This window comes from Ambystoma mexicanum, chromosome 6p (assembly GCF_040938575.1).
Source record: "Ambystoma mexicanum isolate Mex_15411 chromosome 6p, UKY_AmexF1_1, whole genome shotgun sequence".
Taxonomy (NCBI): Eukaryota; Metazoa; Chordata; class Amphibia; order Caudata; family Ambystomatidae; genus Ambystoma; species Ambystoma mexicanum.
In genome coordinates, this window is record NC_090935.1 from 320,481,959 (window position 1) to 320,501,364 (window position 19,406).

The 19,406-nt window shown below is 46.5% G+C and overlaps 1 protein-coding gene across 1 annotated transcript in view; it reads right to left on the reverse strand.

Annotated features, from left to right (window-relative positions):
- The window catches only part of MTMR12 (myotubularin related protein 12), a 1,529,619-nt gene that overhangs the window by 102,011 nt on the left and 1,408,202 nt on the right, over positions 1–19,406 (reverse strand). The window contains exons 14-15 of the mRNA XM_069627080.1: positions 9,807–9,977; positions 8,529–8,690 (exon numbers count right to left, since the gene is read on the reverse strand). Coding sequence (XP_069483181.1) covers positions 8,529–8,690; positions 9,807–9,977 — 333 coding nt within the window. The remainder of the gene's footprint in view (positions 1–8,528; positions 8,691–9,806; positions 9,978–19,406) is intronic.

Below are 19,406 nucleotides of genomic sequence, written 5' to 3' on the forward strand. Positions count from 1 at the left end.
GGGTGTACACTGAGCGGTGCAAAGCACCAAATAATGCCTACAAACTCAGAACTACTGTCTGAGTTTGCTGGTAAGTCATTATGTAAACGACCGGCGTGGCATTGCCAGGCAGATATTGAGGTCTTAATTGTAGCGACCAGAATACAAGGGAACCATCCTGCAATAGCTATCCTTCTGACACTACCCATAACAATATTGTGCACATCAGCCCCACTCTGGCAATGCAGCAGTGAGCAGGACTTCCTGAAGCCTGCATTGCAGTGCCAATTAGATCCAAACAATAAATTGCCACCATGTGTTAGGGAAGCGTGCAAGGAGAGAACATTTATTTTTTCCAGCCAATAATTCTGGACCCTTTACCCTGGGATTCCATTTGGTAGAGGTGGTTGGAGAGAGACAGCCTTTAGGCAATCCTCCTTTTACCTCCTCTGGGAGTGACCTTTGCCCCTACAGTTTCCACCCTCACCTTATGGCCTCTCAAATCTTACCATCACACCTGCTGCTTCTCTGGTCTTGCTCCATTCACTGCCTGCTGGCATCTTTGAGCATTTCTCCTTTCAATGTCCTGCTGCCCAGTTTCAATAGATTTACTGTGCTTCATTGAGTATCCCCAGTTTAATCTTCCCTTCAATTCTGCGCTTCAGAATCAAATAAGTTGAGGTCATGCTTACTTAATGTATTTTTCAAATCCAGCTGCCAATTCTTCTGAACTTTGGATGTTTTCCTAATATTTCATATTCTTGAATAAAAAAGTGCATCATCGATGGAAAAGGAATTTTCAAATGTACCAAATACTGAGGCAGCTGAGGATTCTATCTTCTACAAAGCAAGTACTGATATGCATCACTGAGGGCAACAGAGTAATGCTGCAGAAAGAAAAGTGTGTCAAATATATAACAGTCTCAGCATTGTACTTTTTTGCACATGATGTACAAAGCATAGCAGGCATCAACAAGCCGCTAACAGTAACTACTTCCCCAACAGTCAAGTGTGTGCTGTGTGTCAACACTAAACAATTATATAAATACCTATAACGCAAATGGCAGAAAGACAAAACCCAGGAAAGCAGGGCCACCTTGGCCGACACCTTTATCAGTACAAGGCTGAAATCCTGAAAGCAAAAAAAGCCCACTACAACTCCCGAATCCTAAACTCCAAAAACCCAAGCAAAGAACTCCACAAAATGATCTCTGAATTCACCAAACCGGCTTGCACCACAACCGTCCCGACCCCCTCACAATCACTGTGCGACTCACTATCCCTCCACTTTTACACCACAGCTCTCGAAAGAACAAATACTCTAGCTACCAAACTGGCTCTCTTACATCCACCAGGCAATACTCCCCCATACCAGCCAGCCCACCAGCTGGGAACACTACGCAACCAACGTTTGAATCCTTTAGTCCAATATCACCAGAGCAATTTCTCAAACTTCTATCTGCCTGCAAACCATCTGGCTCTCCGCTGGACCCTTGCCCAGCCACAACCCTCAGAGAAATGTTTGCTTCCACCTGCGCAGGAGAACATGCATGATCCATCATAAATGCCTCCCTTTCCTCTGGTATCTTTCCTGACGCATTCAAAACGGTTCATGTCAAACCTCTAATTAAAAAACCTTCCCTCGACCCTCTCGAGCCCAAAAACTACCGCCCCATCTCAAACACCAGGTTCCTTGCCAAACTCATTGACCGAAACGCCTACTCCCAACTAAATGCCTTTGTCGAAGCCAACAATCTCCTAGACCGCACACAATCAGGTTTCAGAGCCCGTCACGGAACTGAAACCACCCTAACCTCAATCTGGGATGACCTTAAAATGACGGCAGGATCCACAGGATGTGCCGCACTAATCCTTCTTGACATATCCGCCGCCTTTGACACAATCAATCACTCAATCCTCCTAGACCGCCTCCACTCCCTAGGAATTTGTGGAACCGCTCTTAAATGGATAGCTTCATTCCTCAAAGTTAGGTACCAAATAACGATACTCTCCACCTATACCTCCCAAGCCCGACCAGTCGACACAGGAGTCCCACAAGGAGCATGCCTATCCGCCCTCCTGTTCAATCTCTACTTGATCACCCTCCCACCAATAATTTGTTCACACAACATCCTGTGTTACAACTACGCTGACGACACTCAACTAATTCTAAAACTCCTTAACTCAAAACCCAACTCCTGACCTGATCTGGCCTCCTGCCTCCTTGACATAGAACTCTGGATGACCCAAAGCCACCACTTGTTAAACCCCTCCAAAACGGAAATCATGGCATGTGGCTACTCCAAACTTCTTCCGCACCCACTACCCTGGTCATCCGCCATTGGCAACTCACTGACCCCCTCCAACTCAGTGAAAAATCTTGGATGCTCCTTGACTCTGACCTAACACTCTCACGCCAAGTCAACAACGTCTCAAAGTCCTGCCACTACCACCTTAAAACCCTTAGGCGCATCTTTCCATAGCTCTCCTTTCCCAACAGACTCTCCTCGGCCCAATCAATCGTTATATCAAGACTGGACAACGCAAACCCCCTATACCTCTGAGTCCACGCGTACCAACTGAATAAACTCCAGTCGGCCTCCTAGTCATACCTAAGACAAACTCAGTCAGGTTAGGTGGATCATTATTCTCAGCCTTGGCCCCCACGCTGTGGAACTCACTACCACCACACATCCGCCTAACTGAGGATTTAACGTCTTTCAGCAAACTGCTGAAAACCTGGCTCTTCCCCTAAAACCAGCCCGTACCAAACTAACCCAAACAGACTAACAGCATCTCAATGACACCAATCCAACAAACTACCTGATGCGAGAAATTGACATTAAACGAGTAAAGTAGATCAAATCAGTGAAGTGGTTAATAATAATAAATCATACGGAAACAGTAAAGAAATTTAAACTCCTGAAATGGACATAATGCATGAGGAGTGAACAAACTGAATGGCGTGGATGAAATAGTTAGAATGGATGAAGCGTGTGGAATAGATGATTGCGCTGAGTCGAAGAATGCATCAGTGGAAGAACAGATGACTATATAGTTCGAATGAGTGTGTAAATCAAATGAGTACGTAGATAGGATGAGTGTATAGAATGGATGAACATGTTGAGCGGATGAGTGTGTAGAGCAGTTGGGTGTGTAGAGAGCGGACGAGCGTGTAGAGCGGACGAGTGTGTAAATAACAGAGAAGCGAGTAGAACGCAGGAGTGCGTAGAACAGATGAATGTTCAGAACGGATGAGCGTAAACCAGATGAGTGTGTAGAACAGATGAGTATGTAGAGCGGATGAGTATGTAGAGCGCAGGAGTGTGGATAGCGGATGAGCACAGAAGTGCGGAGAGTGTGTAGATCGCTTGAGCAGATGAATGTGCAGACCTGGCGAATGTATAGAGCGGATGAGTGCATAGAGCGCATGGGTGCATAGAGCGGACAGGTGCATAGAGCGGACGGGTGCATAGAGCGGACGGGTGCATAGAGCGGACGGGTGCATAGAGCGGACGGGTGCATAGAGCGGACGGGTGCATAGAGCAGATGAGTATATAGAATAGGATTACTGCGTATTAGCGAATTACTTTATAAGGCTGATGGGTGCATATTGCTGTTGAATGCATGGAAAGCACGAGTGCATAAAGCGGTTGAGCGCGGGGAGCGGATGAGCATGGAGAGCGGATGAGGGTGGAGAGCGGACGAGTGCAGAGAGCGGGCGAGTGCAGAGAGCGGGCGAGTGCAGAGAGCGGGCGAGTGCAGAGAGCGGGCGAGTGCAGAGAGCGGGCGAGTGCAGAGAGCGGGCGAGTGCAGAGAGCGGGCGAGTGCAGAGAGCGGGCGAGTGCAGAGAGCGGGCGAGTGCAGAGAGCGGGTGAGTGCAGAGAGCGGGCGAGTGCAGAGAGCGGGTGAGTGCGGGGAGCGGGTGAGTGCGTAGAGTGGGTGAATGCGTAGAGCAGATGAAGGCGTAGTGCATGCGAGGGGATAAAGCAGACAAATGCCTAGAGCGGATAAGAATGTAGAACGGATGAGTGCGGAATGCATGCAGAGATGATGAGTGCGGGGAACAGATGGATGAGTGGAGCAGAAGAATGTGTAGAGTGGAGGACTGCATAGAACAGACTAGTGGGTAGAGACAACAAGTATATAGAGCAGACTAATGCATATGAGAGAATTAGTGCATATGAAAAAAGGGGTACGTAAAGGGTATGAGTACGTAGAGGGGATGAGTGCGTAGAGGGGATGAGTGCGTAGAGGGGATGAGTGCGTAGAGGGGATGAGTGCGTAGAGGGGATGAGTGCGTAGAGGGGATGAGTGCGTAGAGGGGATGAGTGCGTAGAGGGGATGAGTGCGTAGAAGGGATGAGTGCGTAGAAGGGATGAGTGAGCAAAACAAGTGAATGCATAGTGCGTGTGAGGGTATAGAGCGAACGAGTGCCTAGAGTGGAACGTTGCGTAGAGCGGACGAATTGCGTAGAGCGGATGAGTACGTAGAACGAACAAGCGCAGATTGCATGAAGTACTGATGAGTGCGTAGAATGGATGAGTATGTAGAGCTGCTGAACGTGTGGAGCGGACGGAACGAGTGAAGTATGTAGATGGAGTCTATATGGATAGAACAAATGATATATGTGAATGGAATTGATCACATATATAGATCGAACGGGTGCCGGACGTGGATGGAACGGGTGACTGTTAGGGAGAATTCTCTTATAAGGCTAATTTCCCAAACCTAGTGAGTCCCCCAGCAGCTTTGCTGGATTTATGGGGTTTGTTTCTTTCTCCTGCTAAGAGTGAGACTCTTTTACTCCCACTCTTAGGCATGATTTGAGGTATGTCTCTGACCATTTGTGTGATTTTGGGCCATGGGGTCTTTTACTCCATATGGTATCATTTGTTTTGTGTATGTGTTACACAGCACCCTCAGTGCAGTAACACAGGGGTGTCATAGTGACCCCCAAACATAGACTCCATACCCTGGGACTGACTGCTGTCTCCCAGGGCATGTAAAGTCATCATTAACTTTACTAGTCTTAAATTGTGAACAGAAACAGTACAAACCATCATATTGTGGAAGTACTGGAAGGGGTTAATTATATTGCCCCTGGGTCTGTTTTCAGGGGGGAACTGTCCAGTCCCCCCCTGTCGAGTTTCTGGCTGGTGGCAGTGGTTACCAGGCAAAATATTCCGCCGGAATATTCTCTATGGGATTTTCCCATTGATTTTAAACGCACCACTTTTTGGTGCAATGTTAAAGATACCGCCGGTTTATTTATTTAATATTAAATCAACGGTTGGGTCTTTTTGCCAGAACTCTTTTCTAAAATGGCGTTTGTGTCCGTCTCTGTAACTCTGACCAAGGTCGAGCCCTTTGTTCCACTTTTTGGCGGGCTTCTCCACAGAAGCCCTCCAAATGGTGCCACTCTGTCTGGGTTCCACAGGATGGGTGGGGAGGGGAATTGGCACCCTGGACTGTGTTGCCTTAGCAACTCAAGTCGCACTCTGTTCTGATTGGGCCAATGGTGAGCCGCCCGACTCTCCACTTAGCATGTTTGAGTGACAGCTAGGCTGTTGAATGGGGGTTTTTCTGCATAAAAGCAGGGCCTTTGGGACTCCAACTTGAGAAGTCGCCACAGGACCTAAGAATCCGAAGAGGGAAGAAGCTGAGCCAGCTGCAAGGACACCACCGGTGGAGCCCTGCTGCAACGAACTCACCACTTTCCCAACGACAAGAGAAGATCTTCTGCTGGACGAGTCTTCTTCCTCTGAGCTGGTGTGACCAACCAGTTCGCCCTTTTCACCTTCCAAAAACGTCTCTTGGTCGAATCGCCCGTGCCAAGCACCCCGGCAGCCGGATAGCCAAGCTTCACCACTTTGACGGCGAATAAAAGGAACGCACCTTTTATCGACGAACTCCGCGGATGGTTTCATCCCTGTGCAGTGCAACGACTCCACGTTTCCTCCTTGACGAGATCCTCTCTTCCCCTGGCCGAAACAATGAACTGCAACCACTGCCAGGAACAACTGCCACCCCTGGAGCTTCCTCTCTCTTTAAGGGACTGTGTCCTGCCTGGCCTCCCTTTCTTCGGTTTGCCAAAGGTGACCCTTAAATCCTTGGCTTTCCAACTGGGTTGCCCCCAGACCTTCTAACTTTATCTTCTTGAATCGCCCCAACCTCTTCTGAACATTCTGCAAAGACTTTTAGTGCATTTTAAACCGTGTGATCCTGGGCACATTTCGCTTTGCTCCATTTAAAGTGGGCCTGGCTTATGAACTTTGGCTCTACAGTGTATACTGCCTTTCTTCTCTTGCTGAGAACTCCTAAAAGTGTTGGGACCTGTTTTATTTCTATGCTCTGCCTTTTTCTCTCCCTTTAACTTAACTATTGGAGTGCCATGTAGGTTACGCGCTCACATCTGTCTTAACAAATCGTGGTGTTTTAACTCTGACTGGTCTAATAGTTATCAAGGGAGGTGTGTATACTTTACCTGACTGTGTTTTAACTTGCTTTTGATTTAGAGTGCTAGTATATTGCCTAAAGTGTGTTTTAAATAAATAATTATATACTTTTGATACAAAGCTCTGGTCAGTGTTTGTTAGCCCTATTGTGTATACTCTAGATACTGCCTTACTCTTCTTGAGAGAAGTCTGACTGCTCAGCCACAGCTACCAGATAACTCTGGGTGGTACAGACTGCTAGCAATTGGGTTTACTGCTTACTCCTGTAGTCTTAATCTTTTTGCAGTGTTCCCCAAGGGAACTGGACAGGATTCTGCCTACCAGTGACGTACGTTGATGGAACGGCTGACATATGTGGATAGAACGGGTGCAGTACATGGATGGATCGGGTGCCGTAGGTGGATGAAACGGGTGATGTAAGTGGATGAAAGGGGGGAAATAGGTGGATGGAAAGGATGAAGTATGAAGATGTTACGGGCGAAATATGTGGATGGAGTGAATAAAACAACTTAGAATACACGAAACGGATCGGAGTAAATAGAGCGCATTTGAATGCGTGTGGCGGACAGGAGTGCGTGTGGCTGACAGGAGTGCGTGAGGCAGACAAGAGTGCATGCGTGGGGAAGACAAGAGTGCATGCGTGGGGCAGACAAGAGTGCATGCGTGGGGCAGACAAGAGTGCATGCGTGGGGCAGACAAGAGTGCATGCGTGGGGCAGACAAGAGTGCATGCGTGGGGCAGACAAGAGTGCATGCGTGGGGCAGACAAGAGTGCATGCGTGGGGCAGACAAGAGTGCATGCGTGGGGCAGACAAGAGTGCATGCGTGGGGCAGACAAGAGTACGCAGGGCCATCTGGGGCGCGCGGGGCAGACTGGAGTGCATGAGTGCGTCGAGCGGACCGGAGTGTGTGGAGCAGACTGGGTTGCATGGAGTGGATAGGAGTGCATCGAACGGACTGGAACGCATAGAATTGCGTGGTGTATATAGTATGGTTTGGAATGCAGAGAACGTTTGAAAGAGCATATAACCCATCCTATCACACCACCACGCTTACTCTCTCCTTTACACCACCACTCAACTAGAACACAGAGATACTATGACACCATTCGGTATAACTGTTCTCATACCAACATCCACCGCACACTCCCCATCATTCTAAGTAAACACTGCTGGTTACACACACCCCAGCCAGGCGTTCTCCTGAGGCCTAACGCAACCACATTCGGTCTGGATAAATCCTGCCAGAACTAACACATACTCCTGATCTCTCAACCACCACACCTACCACTAAGAAGCAGCTATTACAGGAATACTGCACCAGCTGCACACATATCCGGTGCTCACACGCACCTTTGACTCTCTCTACTGATCTGAACTTTGGTTCCCACGGGCGTTCAACCTACCAGGGCCTTCAGACCATACCAATGGTATATAAGGCGCTATATAAATGCAAAATAACATAACATAACACAATTGATAAGATAACGTGTTACATTTCTTCTCAATGCAACGCAAATCAACATTTGTACTTCAGGCACAAGGAACTTAAAGAGCTTTTCACTAGCCACACTACTTAACGGCAAAGACGTAAATTTACTTTTCGCAAAGCATATCCCCCAATTGTTATGAGCTGTCTCAATATAAAAAAATATATATACATTTTGCTGTACAAGCACGTTTTACGTGCAACTGTTAACAATATCTGAATTTTAGGTGGTCTGTTCAGCCAGGTATCATCTTAAACAAGTGAGCACCAATTGTGAGTCACTCACTATGGGTATATTAATAAAAATATACAATTGCTACACATCGTTTTTTCGCATTTATGCAGTCCAATGGTTTGGCGGTCATACCTCTCTGAGTAAATGCAACAGATAACTGCATCAGCCACTCACAGCTAATTAGACTTTAAAGATGGCTGAAACAGGGTCTGCAATCACAGGATTTAGTATATGTGCATAAGGAAAAAATGCATAATTCAGTCCCCTTTTCAACTCCAATGTATTAACTAGGTTTTTGCAGTGTTTTTTCTAGATGACATTCAGTAAAAAAAAAAATAAGCTTAAAATAATATTAGCATAGCAGCTTACTTTTGATCGAGCAGCTTTCTGCAGAGTCTCTTCAGGTTTTGATTTATTCACATAGAGAGGGTTGCGAAATAAAGCCTGAGCTTTTGCATTAAATTGAACGGACCAATTCCAAACGCTGTGAAATCTCAAAGGCTTGCTGTGTGCGTCCTGGATCTCCCCAGCCTGCCAAAACAAGCACACATTTTGTCAGTTCAGAAGGGGCGAAATTGAACACAAAAGGGCCCGTGTGCAACTTGACTAAGCCCAATCAAGGGACTAGGTCAGACGATTGGCGTCAATAGCAAACTGTTATTTAGTGGGATTTAGCAGAGGGAGGATTAGCATTTTAGACTGGCAAATGAAACTCTGCAACGTTTTGCCCATACCAGACCGACCTGCTCCGATTTCGATTACATTTATATTAAAATCACAGACAACTGAGGCTTATATCCAAGGCATAGCCTTCCATTCGGTCAGCTTCCCATTTACAACTCTACCATACCTATATAGATACGAGAGATTCTGAACACAGTACATGTCCAATACTAGCCCACACACATATCCTCTCTGGCTGGAAATGGGCAAGTTAATATTCCGAGGGTGGGGTTCAATTATAACACTTCCATTTGGGATGGACTGACAAAAATTGCACTGTGTCTTTCGAAGACAAGGCTGAGTACTTTACCACTCTTAAAGCATTAGAAAAATAAGACTGCTAAATTGTCTAATATCAGGTTTGAGCATCTCACCCATGATGTGTGTTACTTTCTTTTAGGGGAGACTGAATCTTGCGTTAAATTAATCCATTACAAACGCGCAGCTTTAAACCCAAAAATGCAAAGAAAAAAACGAGCCAGTGAAGGTGATCGCACCTCGGATGAGTAATATAACTCAGCATTTTTCTCTGCTAGTAAGCAGGTATATGTTAATCACTTTTCCCTCTGGGACGAATATTCTTGCAAATGAGACCACCAATTAGGGTATTTTTTAAATTATGGGCTTGAGGCATGAACAGAATGAGACACCGTTCATAACGAAACCATTGATAGCAGTGGAAACATAATAGGATTACATGAACAAGAAAAGGAGCCATTTCAGGCATAAGCAGAGAGGACTATACAAAACAAGGTGTTGGCTAGTACTGAAACATTCACACACCCTGGTGGTGGAAGTCGTACAATAATTGTTCACCAGTAAAAAAACAGTGATTATTTGCCACTTGCTGTACTTTCTTGCATGCAATTTTGTGACTACACTCATCTGTGTTTAGCACAGGTTTGGACCCCTTAACTCACTTACCAGGTGGTGAGTATCTTTTTGAAATGGTGAATTGAAGAAGAAAGTGCTAAAAATGGGTATATAGAGGCTGTCTGACAAAACTGTCAAATAAGTCTCAGTAAATTCAAATGCTACAGGATACTGTTGTACCAGCTGCCAAACGCAATCCAAAAAGAGCAGGAAAATTGGAACCTAAACGAAGATCAAAAAAGAAAATAAGATTTTCTAGTCAGCAGGTTTTTATGAATGACAAAGCAATAAAATGTATTATATTATTACTGACAGACTTGATTTACTTTTTACCAATAATATAATTTGTCATCACTCCATTACCAAAACATATACAACCATGGTGCTTTTCAGCAAGTTAGGCATTTGAGAAATGAAAACCTGCCATTTTCTGCACAATGCGAGGCATTTCTAAGACAATTCCAGAGAGGATGGAAAAAGAAATGTGCTTAAAATTATATCTGGCGGGTGGAAGGAGAAGTTTTACTTCAGGGTGTATGCGAGAAGGGTGAAGAGGAAGAGCTGGTGAGTTTCAAAATTTGGGGTAGGTTAGGGAAGACTAATTCGAGCCAATAGTTTTCAACTTATTCACGACAATATCCGACATTCCGCAATATAAAGCACAACATTGTCGCAAGAAACTGATCTGTGTCACAAGAGGAAAATAAAAGTCGGTAAAATTATATTGGTGTGGTGTGGCCCATACAATCCATGTAATGGGGGCGGGGGACACCCCCGTTACCCTTGTGTGGTATAATACAAACACCTTTACCGGGTCAAACCAAGGCCTTTTTGCTGCGATTTTTTTTTAAAACAGCCATTTTTTGGCTACATTTTACTGGATACCAATTCTATCTGGGGGGGTGGGGGGGTTTGGTGCCACTTTCACTAAGGAGTAGAAGCGTGGAGACAAAACAAGAGGATGGCGTACATTTATAGTTTGAGGTGGCGGGGGGGCTTTGGAAGAGATTTCATTTTTATAGCGGTGTTTCTGTCTTTCTGCATGAATCCTTTGAGAATCTGGAGGTCTAGGGACTCTTGCAGCAATCTAAAAAAGGCAGTGCAATATCTACTCATGGGTAAATCCTATTAATCTCGTAACAAGAAAACATTGAAAACACATTAAAAACCATGAACTATAATTGTTGCACTGTGTCTGCAGAGCATGGATACTTATTACAGATTAATTGGTGTAAGGAGGCCAAGCTATGGCCATTGGTCCATGGTTATTTACTACTACAAGTGAGGTAAGATATAGCAAAACAATTGAAATCCAATGAAATACATACATTTAACAAACAGTTGAGGTGAATTCATTCAACACAACGAAACCTACGAAGTTTGGCAAGTGTTGGAAGTGACGCCCGCCTCACCTCCGAATTCCCCTGTTGTGCAGCCCATGAGCAAAACAGATGGCATTACCAACTGCATCATTAATGACATGTATGACTATGAGATAAGAATGGTGTCACTTCCAACACATGCCGATTGCCTGTCCTCAAAGGTGGGGTTGCCACCCCCAGTGTTATCCCACTTGCCCTGTCCCCTTGGAGGTGTTAAGATGAGTAGACACACCTCCCCAGTACCAAAGGGGGTTGCTCTCTGAATCCATCCATCCATCCATCCATCCATCCATCCATCCATCCATCCATCCATCCATCCATCCATCCATCCATCCATCCATCCATCCATCCATCCACAAGGCTTTAAACTTATAGGGGAAATGTTCGTAGGTGGTGCAACATAAGGAAAATGTGTAAACGCCTGGCATAAGGTTTTTAGGCATGTTTCTTACGTCGCACCCCATTTCATCCATTTGTACAGCTGAGGGGAGTGCAGGAATGGTAGGCAGCGTTTATTCATTTGCGAGGCGGAGTGAAAATGTGAAGGTTAAAAGGCAGTGTAAGCCCTGCACATCTGCACTCTTCCATGCAAATGACAACAAATTGGCAGCTGCCAAATTATGAATGAGAGCTAAATTTACTCTATAGGGTATCCACCTCATTATGGGCCATTTTTGGTTCAAACAATGATGTGGGCACGATTTGGCTACGCACGAGCAGCCATCCTCAGACTTGAACCCTCAATCACGTGATTGGAGGATTTAGAAACTACAGCCTCGCAGGGCACGCAGGTGGGTTGCATTTGAATCTTTGAACGATACCAAGGATGACAGTCACAAGAAAGTAACTAATTATTCTCCAACATTTGATCTTTCTGGACGCGCATGATTGAATAGAGGGCAAAGCAGTCGCAGAATTCATATGACCTCACTCCCTTCTTAACCTTACTCAGAGGCTGCGATTGAGGGATGGTGTAGTTATTTACAAATATACACATACATAAAAATATAACAGAACCATAAGGCAGTAGAGAAAGGTGGATGAGCTGCACACTCATGAGAAAATATGCTGTAGCACTGATTTCTCAACGGGCGACTGAGTCCTTATCAAATAGTGCCTGGCGAAGGTGAGAAGCTGCCTCCTGGTTGCTGTCCTGCAAATGTCATGTGGAGATACGCTGGTGTGAAAAGCTTTTGGTGCAGTCCTGAAGCAGGTTGTGTGGATCTGAGACTGTTGCCCGACATTCTCATGGCAGTGAAAGTACAGGACGTGACCCAACGTGCCACTCCTTGTTTTGAAAGAGCAGGTCCCTTAAAAGGTCCACCATAAGCCACAAATAGATGACCTGATTTTCTAAAGGTAGCTGAGCGTTGTATGTAGAAGATCATCATCTGTTTAACGTCCAGGAATTGGAGGGACAATTCCTCTAGGGTCATAACATATGCTCTCCAAAGACCATCTTTAAAGCTATAGATGACCAGTGAATTCGAAAAAACTACTTTCGGGAGGAACCTACAATACAGTTTGAGAACCAACCTGCCCTATAAGGGACGAAATGTATGGTTGGTTGATGCAAAGAACCTGAAGTTGCCCAAATATCTGGCACATGTAACGGCTAGCAGGACAGAAACTTTCCATGGGAGAACTATGATGTCAGATTTATGTACAGGCTCATAAGGAGGCTTTGTTAGGGAGAATTCTCATTTCGGTGCTTATTCCCCCTTCAACCTTAGAGACCCCCAGCTCTTTATCACTCTCTCATGTGTTTGGACCTGATTTAGATTATGTTTTTCCTTTGTTTTTGGAGTCTGACAAACTCCATAGGCATCTACTTTTTGTATGGTGACACACAGCATCTTGAGTGCAGTGTCACAGAGAAATACTTTCGATTTCTCATAAGGTTTAAAAACCTTTTCTTGTGTGAACTACTGTTCCCAAGAATAGTAAAGTGAAATTTACTAAACTTAACTTTTCTCTTTGTAGGTCCAGCACACACTCTCTTATGTGGAGTGCTGGGGTGTTATTTAGTAGCCCCTTTCCCTACCTACTCATGTAACAAATGTATGTTATCCTCACTACTTTAAATGGCTGGTGACAGTGGTTTAAGTTTCCTACCATTGTGTTTTTCTACCGCAGGCTGAATCCTCAGCTGCAGTATAGCACCCATGGGTGACCATTTTGTCAAAATGGCACCGTTCTTTTTTTGCCATTTTTCAGATGTGAGATCTTTCTTGGGTGCAAAGTCAGGGTTGAGCCCTTTGTTCATTTTGCCTTTGGCGGGCTTCGGTACTGAAACCTGCCTCTGGCTCCAGTGTGTCTGGAAGGGCAGGAAGCGAGGGAAGGTTCCGAAACTCCCCTGTCCTTTGTCTTTAGGAATGCCTGAATGCACCCAGTCCTGATTGGCTGGCTGGCTGTCCTTTCAGGACAGCCAGGCTGTGCATGAATGGGGGAAACCTGCTTAAAACGCGAGGGTTTTGGGACCGAAGACGAGTCAACCACTGGGAAGAACAACCCGACAAAGAAACCGTGAACAAAGCTTGCTGCATCCACCTGGACCTTTGAATTGCCCGGCGAAGCCCTGCTGCTGTGCAGAAACCTTTTGTAATCGACAAGAGAAGCTCTGGAAGGGACGACTTCTTCCCTTGGGTTAGTGGGACCAACTAACTCTGAGACGAACTCCACTGGACCATCTTCCCCGACTGGCTGTACTTCTTTGCTGCTGCAGGAACCGAGTGCCAGGGGTCGAGAAATCTGTAGTCGAGTGCAACGTCTGTGATCCAGTCAGAAGCTCCAAGAGTCTCCTTGGGATCCTCTAGAGGCAGGACGACAGGAGCTTCAGTCCCCTCACCAGAGTGCAGGATTTAAGGAGTGAAGGAAGCCCAACCGGTTTCCACGATCCACGGCAGTGCCGTTTACCAAGCGCTAAAACCGCAACGTTCCGCTGATCCAAAAAGATCACGTAGCTCCCGCCGACCTCCGAATTGCTGTGCAGGAGTCCTCCGGACAGCCTCCCTCTTGTACCCACGACTGAGGCTCAGGAACCCAGGATCTGCATAAACGGCAACCAGACAGAAGCCAGCTGGACCACTCTTCTTCTAACCAAAGGTACTGTTCTGACTTGGGGTACTTACCAAAGAGTCTTAACTTTGCTCTTCTCAGTTGAGACTTGCAGTAGCTACTTTGGTAGAGTTGATTTCAGCTCTACCCTTCACAAGTGTAACAGCTTGTGACCCTACAGTGATTTTTCTTCAACAAACTCTCTAACTTTGTGCAAGACTTTGCTATCTAAGAAGAGCCTCAGCTCCATAGACTGTGCTCTAATTGACTGTGGCTGTCCTGGCTCCCTGCAGACTCTTCTATTCCATTTGACTTTGATATTCTTATAGGTGATAACTTGGTTTTTTAACTCTTATTGCTGGGAAAGGTTTTATCTAGACTTCATTGGGAGATTTAAAGTCCTCACATGCTCCGAGAACCTGTTTAACCTTTTTCCTTCCCTTAACATTTCTGCAAACCTCAAAATCTACAATGTGTACTAGTGATATATAAATGCCATTTCTGTCCTAGTTAGTGAAGTCACCTCAGGGTGTAGGAAGTGTGTAAGAAGCATCTCTAAAGAGTATCTACTAGCTTTGCGTTGATTCTGGAAAAGTATTTTAAAGTGTATTTGATTGCTGCATATACTGCCCCTTTTAAAGAATGCTTATTTAAAAACTATTATTGAATACATAAATAATTATTTATAACAAAATCCTTGAGTATAAGTGTTACTTGGCTACTTGCATTTGTGGATTTCATTGCTACAGCTCAACAGCTCACATTTACCCCTCTTGAGATAAGCCTGGCTGCTCAGTCACACTAGCAACATTTGTAGTACAGGCCTATACCAAAGAACAAGTTACTTACCCCTGGTAACGTTCCTTCAACTGGATGTTCCTCCAACGTATTCCTCCTCTTTGACATGTAATGTCCAGCTTCAGAAATTTTTCACCAGAGGGCGCCCTGCGTCGAAGGCGTTGAGTCAATGTCCCTCGGAGACCTCAGTCGATGTTATAAGTAGCACGCACAACACCGGTTGGCCTCAGTTCTGTTTTTCTCTCAAAGTGCATTAGAAACGCCCGGCAACACGGGCATGACAGTACTCAGCCCTGTGAGCATGAGAGTTGCAATCGCATGGGAAATTCTACAGAGGGGTGGGTTGGAAAGGGCGATGAGGAATACGTTGGAGGAACATCCAGTCGAAAGAAAGTTACCAAGGGTAAGTAACTTGTTTATCGAATGGATTGTGTCCTCTAACGTATTCCTCATCTTTGACAGACTCCCAAAGCAGCATCCACGATGGGAGGAGGGAGAAGAATTTAGACATGCCGTTCTTTCAGTGGGCAGAATAAAGGACTGCCTTCCCAAAAGCAACATTCTGAGCGTGGTAAGTATCCAGAGAATAATGCCTAGCAAACGTGTGACTAGATGACCATGTTGCAGCACCACAGATGTTCTTAATAGGAACCCCTATCGGCAGGGCAATTGAGACGGCCATGCCCCTGGTGGAATGGGCATGCAAACCTTTAGGAGGGTGCTTGTCTGCCAGTCTGTAGCATTTGGAAATCATGAGGATGATCCACCTGGACAAGGTCTGCTTGGAGACAGCCTGGCCCAGTCTGTGTCCGGTGTACCCTACAAGAGCTGGTCGTCCACTCTCAATTTGGACATCCTGGAAATATGATGAGGAATACGTTGGAGGAACATCCAGTCGAAAGAAAGTTACCAAGGGTAAGTAACTTGTTTATCGAATGGATTGTGTCCTCTAACGTATTCCTCATCTTTGACAGACTCCCAAAGCAGCATCCACGATGGGAGGAGGGAGAAGAATTTAGACATGCCGTTCTTTCAGTGGGCAGAATAAAGGACTGCCTTCCCAAAAGCAACATTCTGAGCGTGGTAAGTATCCAGAGAATAATGCCTAGCAAACGTGTGACTAGATGACCATGTTGCAGCACCACAGATGTTCTTAATAGGAACCCCTATCGGCAGGGCAATTGAGACGGCCATGCCCCTGGTGGAATGGGCATGCAAACCTTTAGGAGGGTGCTTGTCTGCCAGTCTGTAGCATTTGGAAATCATGAGGATGATCCACCTGGACAAGGTCTGCTTGGAGACAGCCTGGCCCAGTCTGTGTCCGGTGTACCCTACAAGAGCTGGTCGTCCACTCTCAATTTGGACATCCTGGAAATATAAAAACTCTGAGCTCTCCTAGGGTCCAACCATGTAGCATTTCCTCCTCTTTGCTAGGATGCAGAGGGTAGAATGCTGCTGGCATGATTTTCTGCCGTAGGTGAAAATCCGAAACCACCTTACACAAGAAGGAGGGTTTCACCCTTAAAACAACCATGTCCTTGTGGAATATAGTAAAGAGTGGCTTGGAAGAAAACGCTTGCCACTCGCTCACTCTTCTTGAAGATGTAAGCACAACTAACAGTATAGTCTTGAAGGTCAACAACCTCAATGGACAGGAGTGCAAGGGTTCAAAAGGAGCACCCATTAGATATTTCAAAAGCAGGATATGGTTCCACACCGGAACATGAAATGTAGAAGGCGGGAACACATTTGTGAGCCCCTTTAGAAACTGATTGCCCAGAGGGATCTTAAAAAAGGAACATTCCTCTGAAGAGCGCTTGAAAATGGAAGCCCAGCCAGGTAACCCTTAATGGTACCAATCTGAAGACCTTTGTGTGCCAACAAGAGCAAAAAAGATAGAACATCCAGTGTTTTTTACAATAAAAGGATCAACATTCTTGTCTTTGCACCAGTCACAGAATGTATTCCAACGGCAATGATATAGAGACTTTGCTGCTGACCGCCTGGCCGAAAGCAACACCTCCATCATGTCATCCGGGAGGTCCCAATCCTTGTACCTCAACCTTTCAGAAACCAAACGTGAAGGTTGAGGGTGTTGACCAATGGATGGAGGACCCGACCCCCCTCTTGCGAGAGAAGATGCCCCCTCTGCGAAAGACATATCGGAGGACAAATGGACATATCCAGAAGGTCCGAGTACCACATTCTCCTGGCCCAGTCTGGGGCAATGAGGATCATGCGGGTCCCAAACTTCCTGAACCTCCTGATGACTTGATGTTACGCTCACCTGGCTCCCACAGGGGCGTCAGTCGGACCCAGACTGCTGCGGCCTCCACCCACGTGATGCATAGTGCAGTGATGACTGACTGGATCTGCCCTCCTAATCTTGTCTGCTTGGCCCGTAGAAATATTCTCCTACAAGTGGAGAGATGGATTTAGCCACTTGTGGATTCAAGTGATCGCACCCCCACTGTCCTCCCCACTAATCACCTCTGAAGCGCCCTCTCAGCAATCTCACCTTATATTCTTGAAGGATGAGCCCTCCATCCTGCAAAGCATGCAGGGGCGCGTTGATGACCAGTTACTTCACTGGCTTGAAGATATTGGAAGAGTTGTAGACGAATCCTGACTCCAAAAGATCCTGGCGAAGAGCCGTAAGTATATAGTTCGTAAGAGTTCAAAATGTCTGGAATTCACTCCTGTCCAATTCCTCTTTTATCTTGCAGCTTTGACCCAATAAGAAAATTGACAGCTGAAAGCGCTCCGGTAAAAGTCTGTGTTACCCAACACTGTCCGGTAAATAATGCCAAGGGTTAAACTTGCTGCTTTCTCCTTATCTTACAGGTGCGGCATAAGAAGATGTGGCGTGCTGATGAATTATACCTCCGGCGGTAAAATCAGGTAAGCATATGGCGGCTAAAGAGATTGTCTCTGTCTGTTCTCTCTGCTCACCTTGTTGTTTCTTGTCCCCCTTAGGAGCTGGGATTCGGCGATGTAAAGATGGAGACAGCGCCGGATCAAAGAGATGCTGTGTGGAACCGTGAGTTTGGCGCGGCTGCTGGCGATGCGACGCGTTTAAAACAAAGTCTTTCCTCTGGTTTGAAGATGTAATGAATCCGGAATCAGGTGAGAAATCAGGTAATACTCTTGTTCTAACCTTTGCTTCTTTCCTTCTTTCTAGGTGCTCCAGGTTCGAGGCGGGCGTGGCAGAAGGCTGGATGCTGCTGCTGGCACGGTGAGCGTTGCGCTGCTGGATGCAGAATAACGCGAAGCGTGTGATGCTCTTCGGGCGTGGTTTAAATAGCCTCCAAAGTAGTCCCAGGTAGGTATTCCTCCCCGACCACACCCGAGTAACAAAATAGTCCCTAAGGTAAAGTAGTCCCTTCCAGGCCTCACATGGGCTTGGATCTTCGTGCAGCATGGTCTGCATCAGGTAAGTGTGCACCTATGAGCCTGTCGACTATGGCGCCAGGACTGATATCCCATATGAGCCTGGCGCCATAGGCACCAGGACTGAACCCAGACAGCCCCTAGCAGGGGTTGCTGGGTTTTCTCAAGGCGACATGATGCCTGCTTCTGGGGCTGATGGACGTGGTCTGGATGCCCGGGGGTATGCATCATGACACTTGAGGAATGACGGGGACTGGAGGAAACGCGTACAGCAGTGGGAATTCCCAATCCACCACGAACGCGTCGCCAAAAGTGCCTCTCGGAGGAAATTCCCTTGAGCAGTACAGTTCGCACCTACGGTTGATACCGGTCGTGAACAGATCCACCTGAGGGGTTCTCCATAGGGCGAAGATCTCTTGAAGGACTTCCTGAGCTAGTTCCCACTCATAAGAGACTGTGCTCTGCCTGCTCAGAGCGTCCGCCGCCGTGTTCTCCTCCCCAGCCAGGTGAACCGCCGAGAGGGAGATTCCTTCTTGAATAGCCCAATACCAGAGGTGCATTTCCTCTCTGCACAGCGGTAGTGACCCTACGCCTCCCCTCTTGTTGAGGTAGTGCATGGCCACTGTGTTGTCCGTCATTATCAGGACGTTCTTTCTCCGTACAGACGGCAGAAAAGCCTTCAGCGCTAGTCTGATCGCTCGCAGCTCCAAAAGGTTTATGTGCATCTTGGACTCAGACAGAGACCAACGACCGCTGACAGTCAACTCATTGGCATGAGCTCCCCACCCCTTGAGTGAGGCATCCGTCACTACAGTGATCTCCAACCATGGTTGCCAAAAGTGTTTGCCTTACAGAACATTCTTCTCGCAGGCCAACCACAGAAGATCCTGTGAGGCTCTGGGCGGAATGTGAAGGCGATCTGACATCAGTCCTGAGTACTGGGATCATTGCGAGCGGAGAGCCCATTGAAGGGATCTCATGCGCAAGCGGTCCTACGGCACCAAAAAAATGCAGGATGCCATGA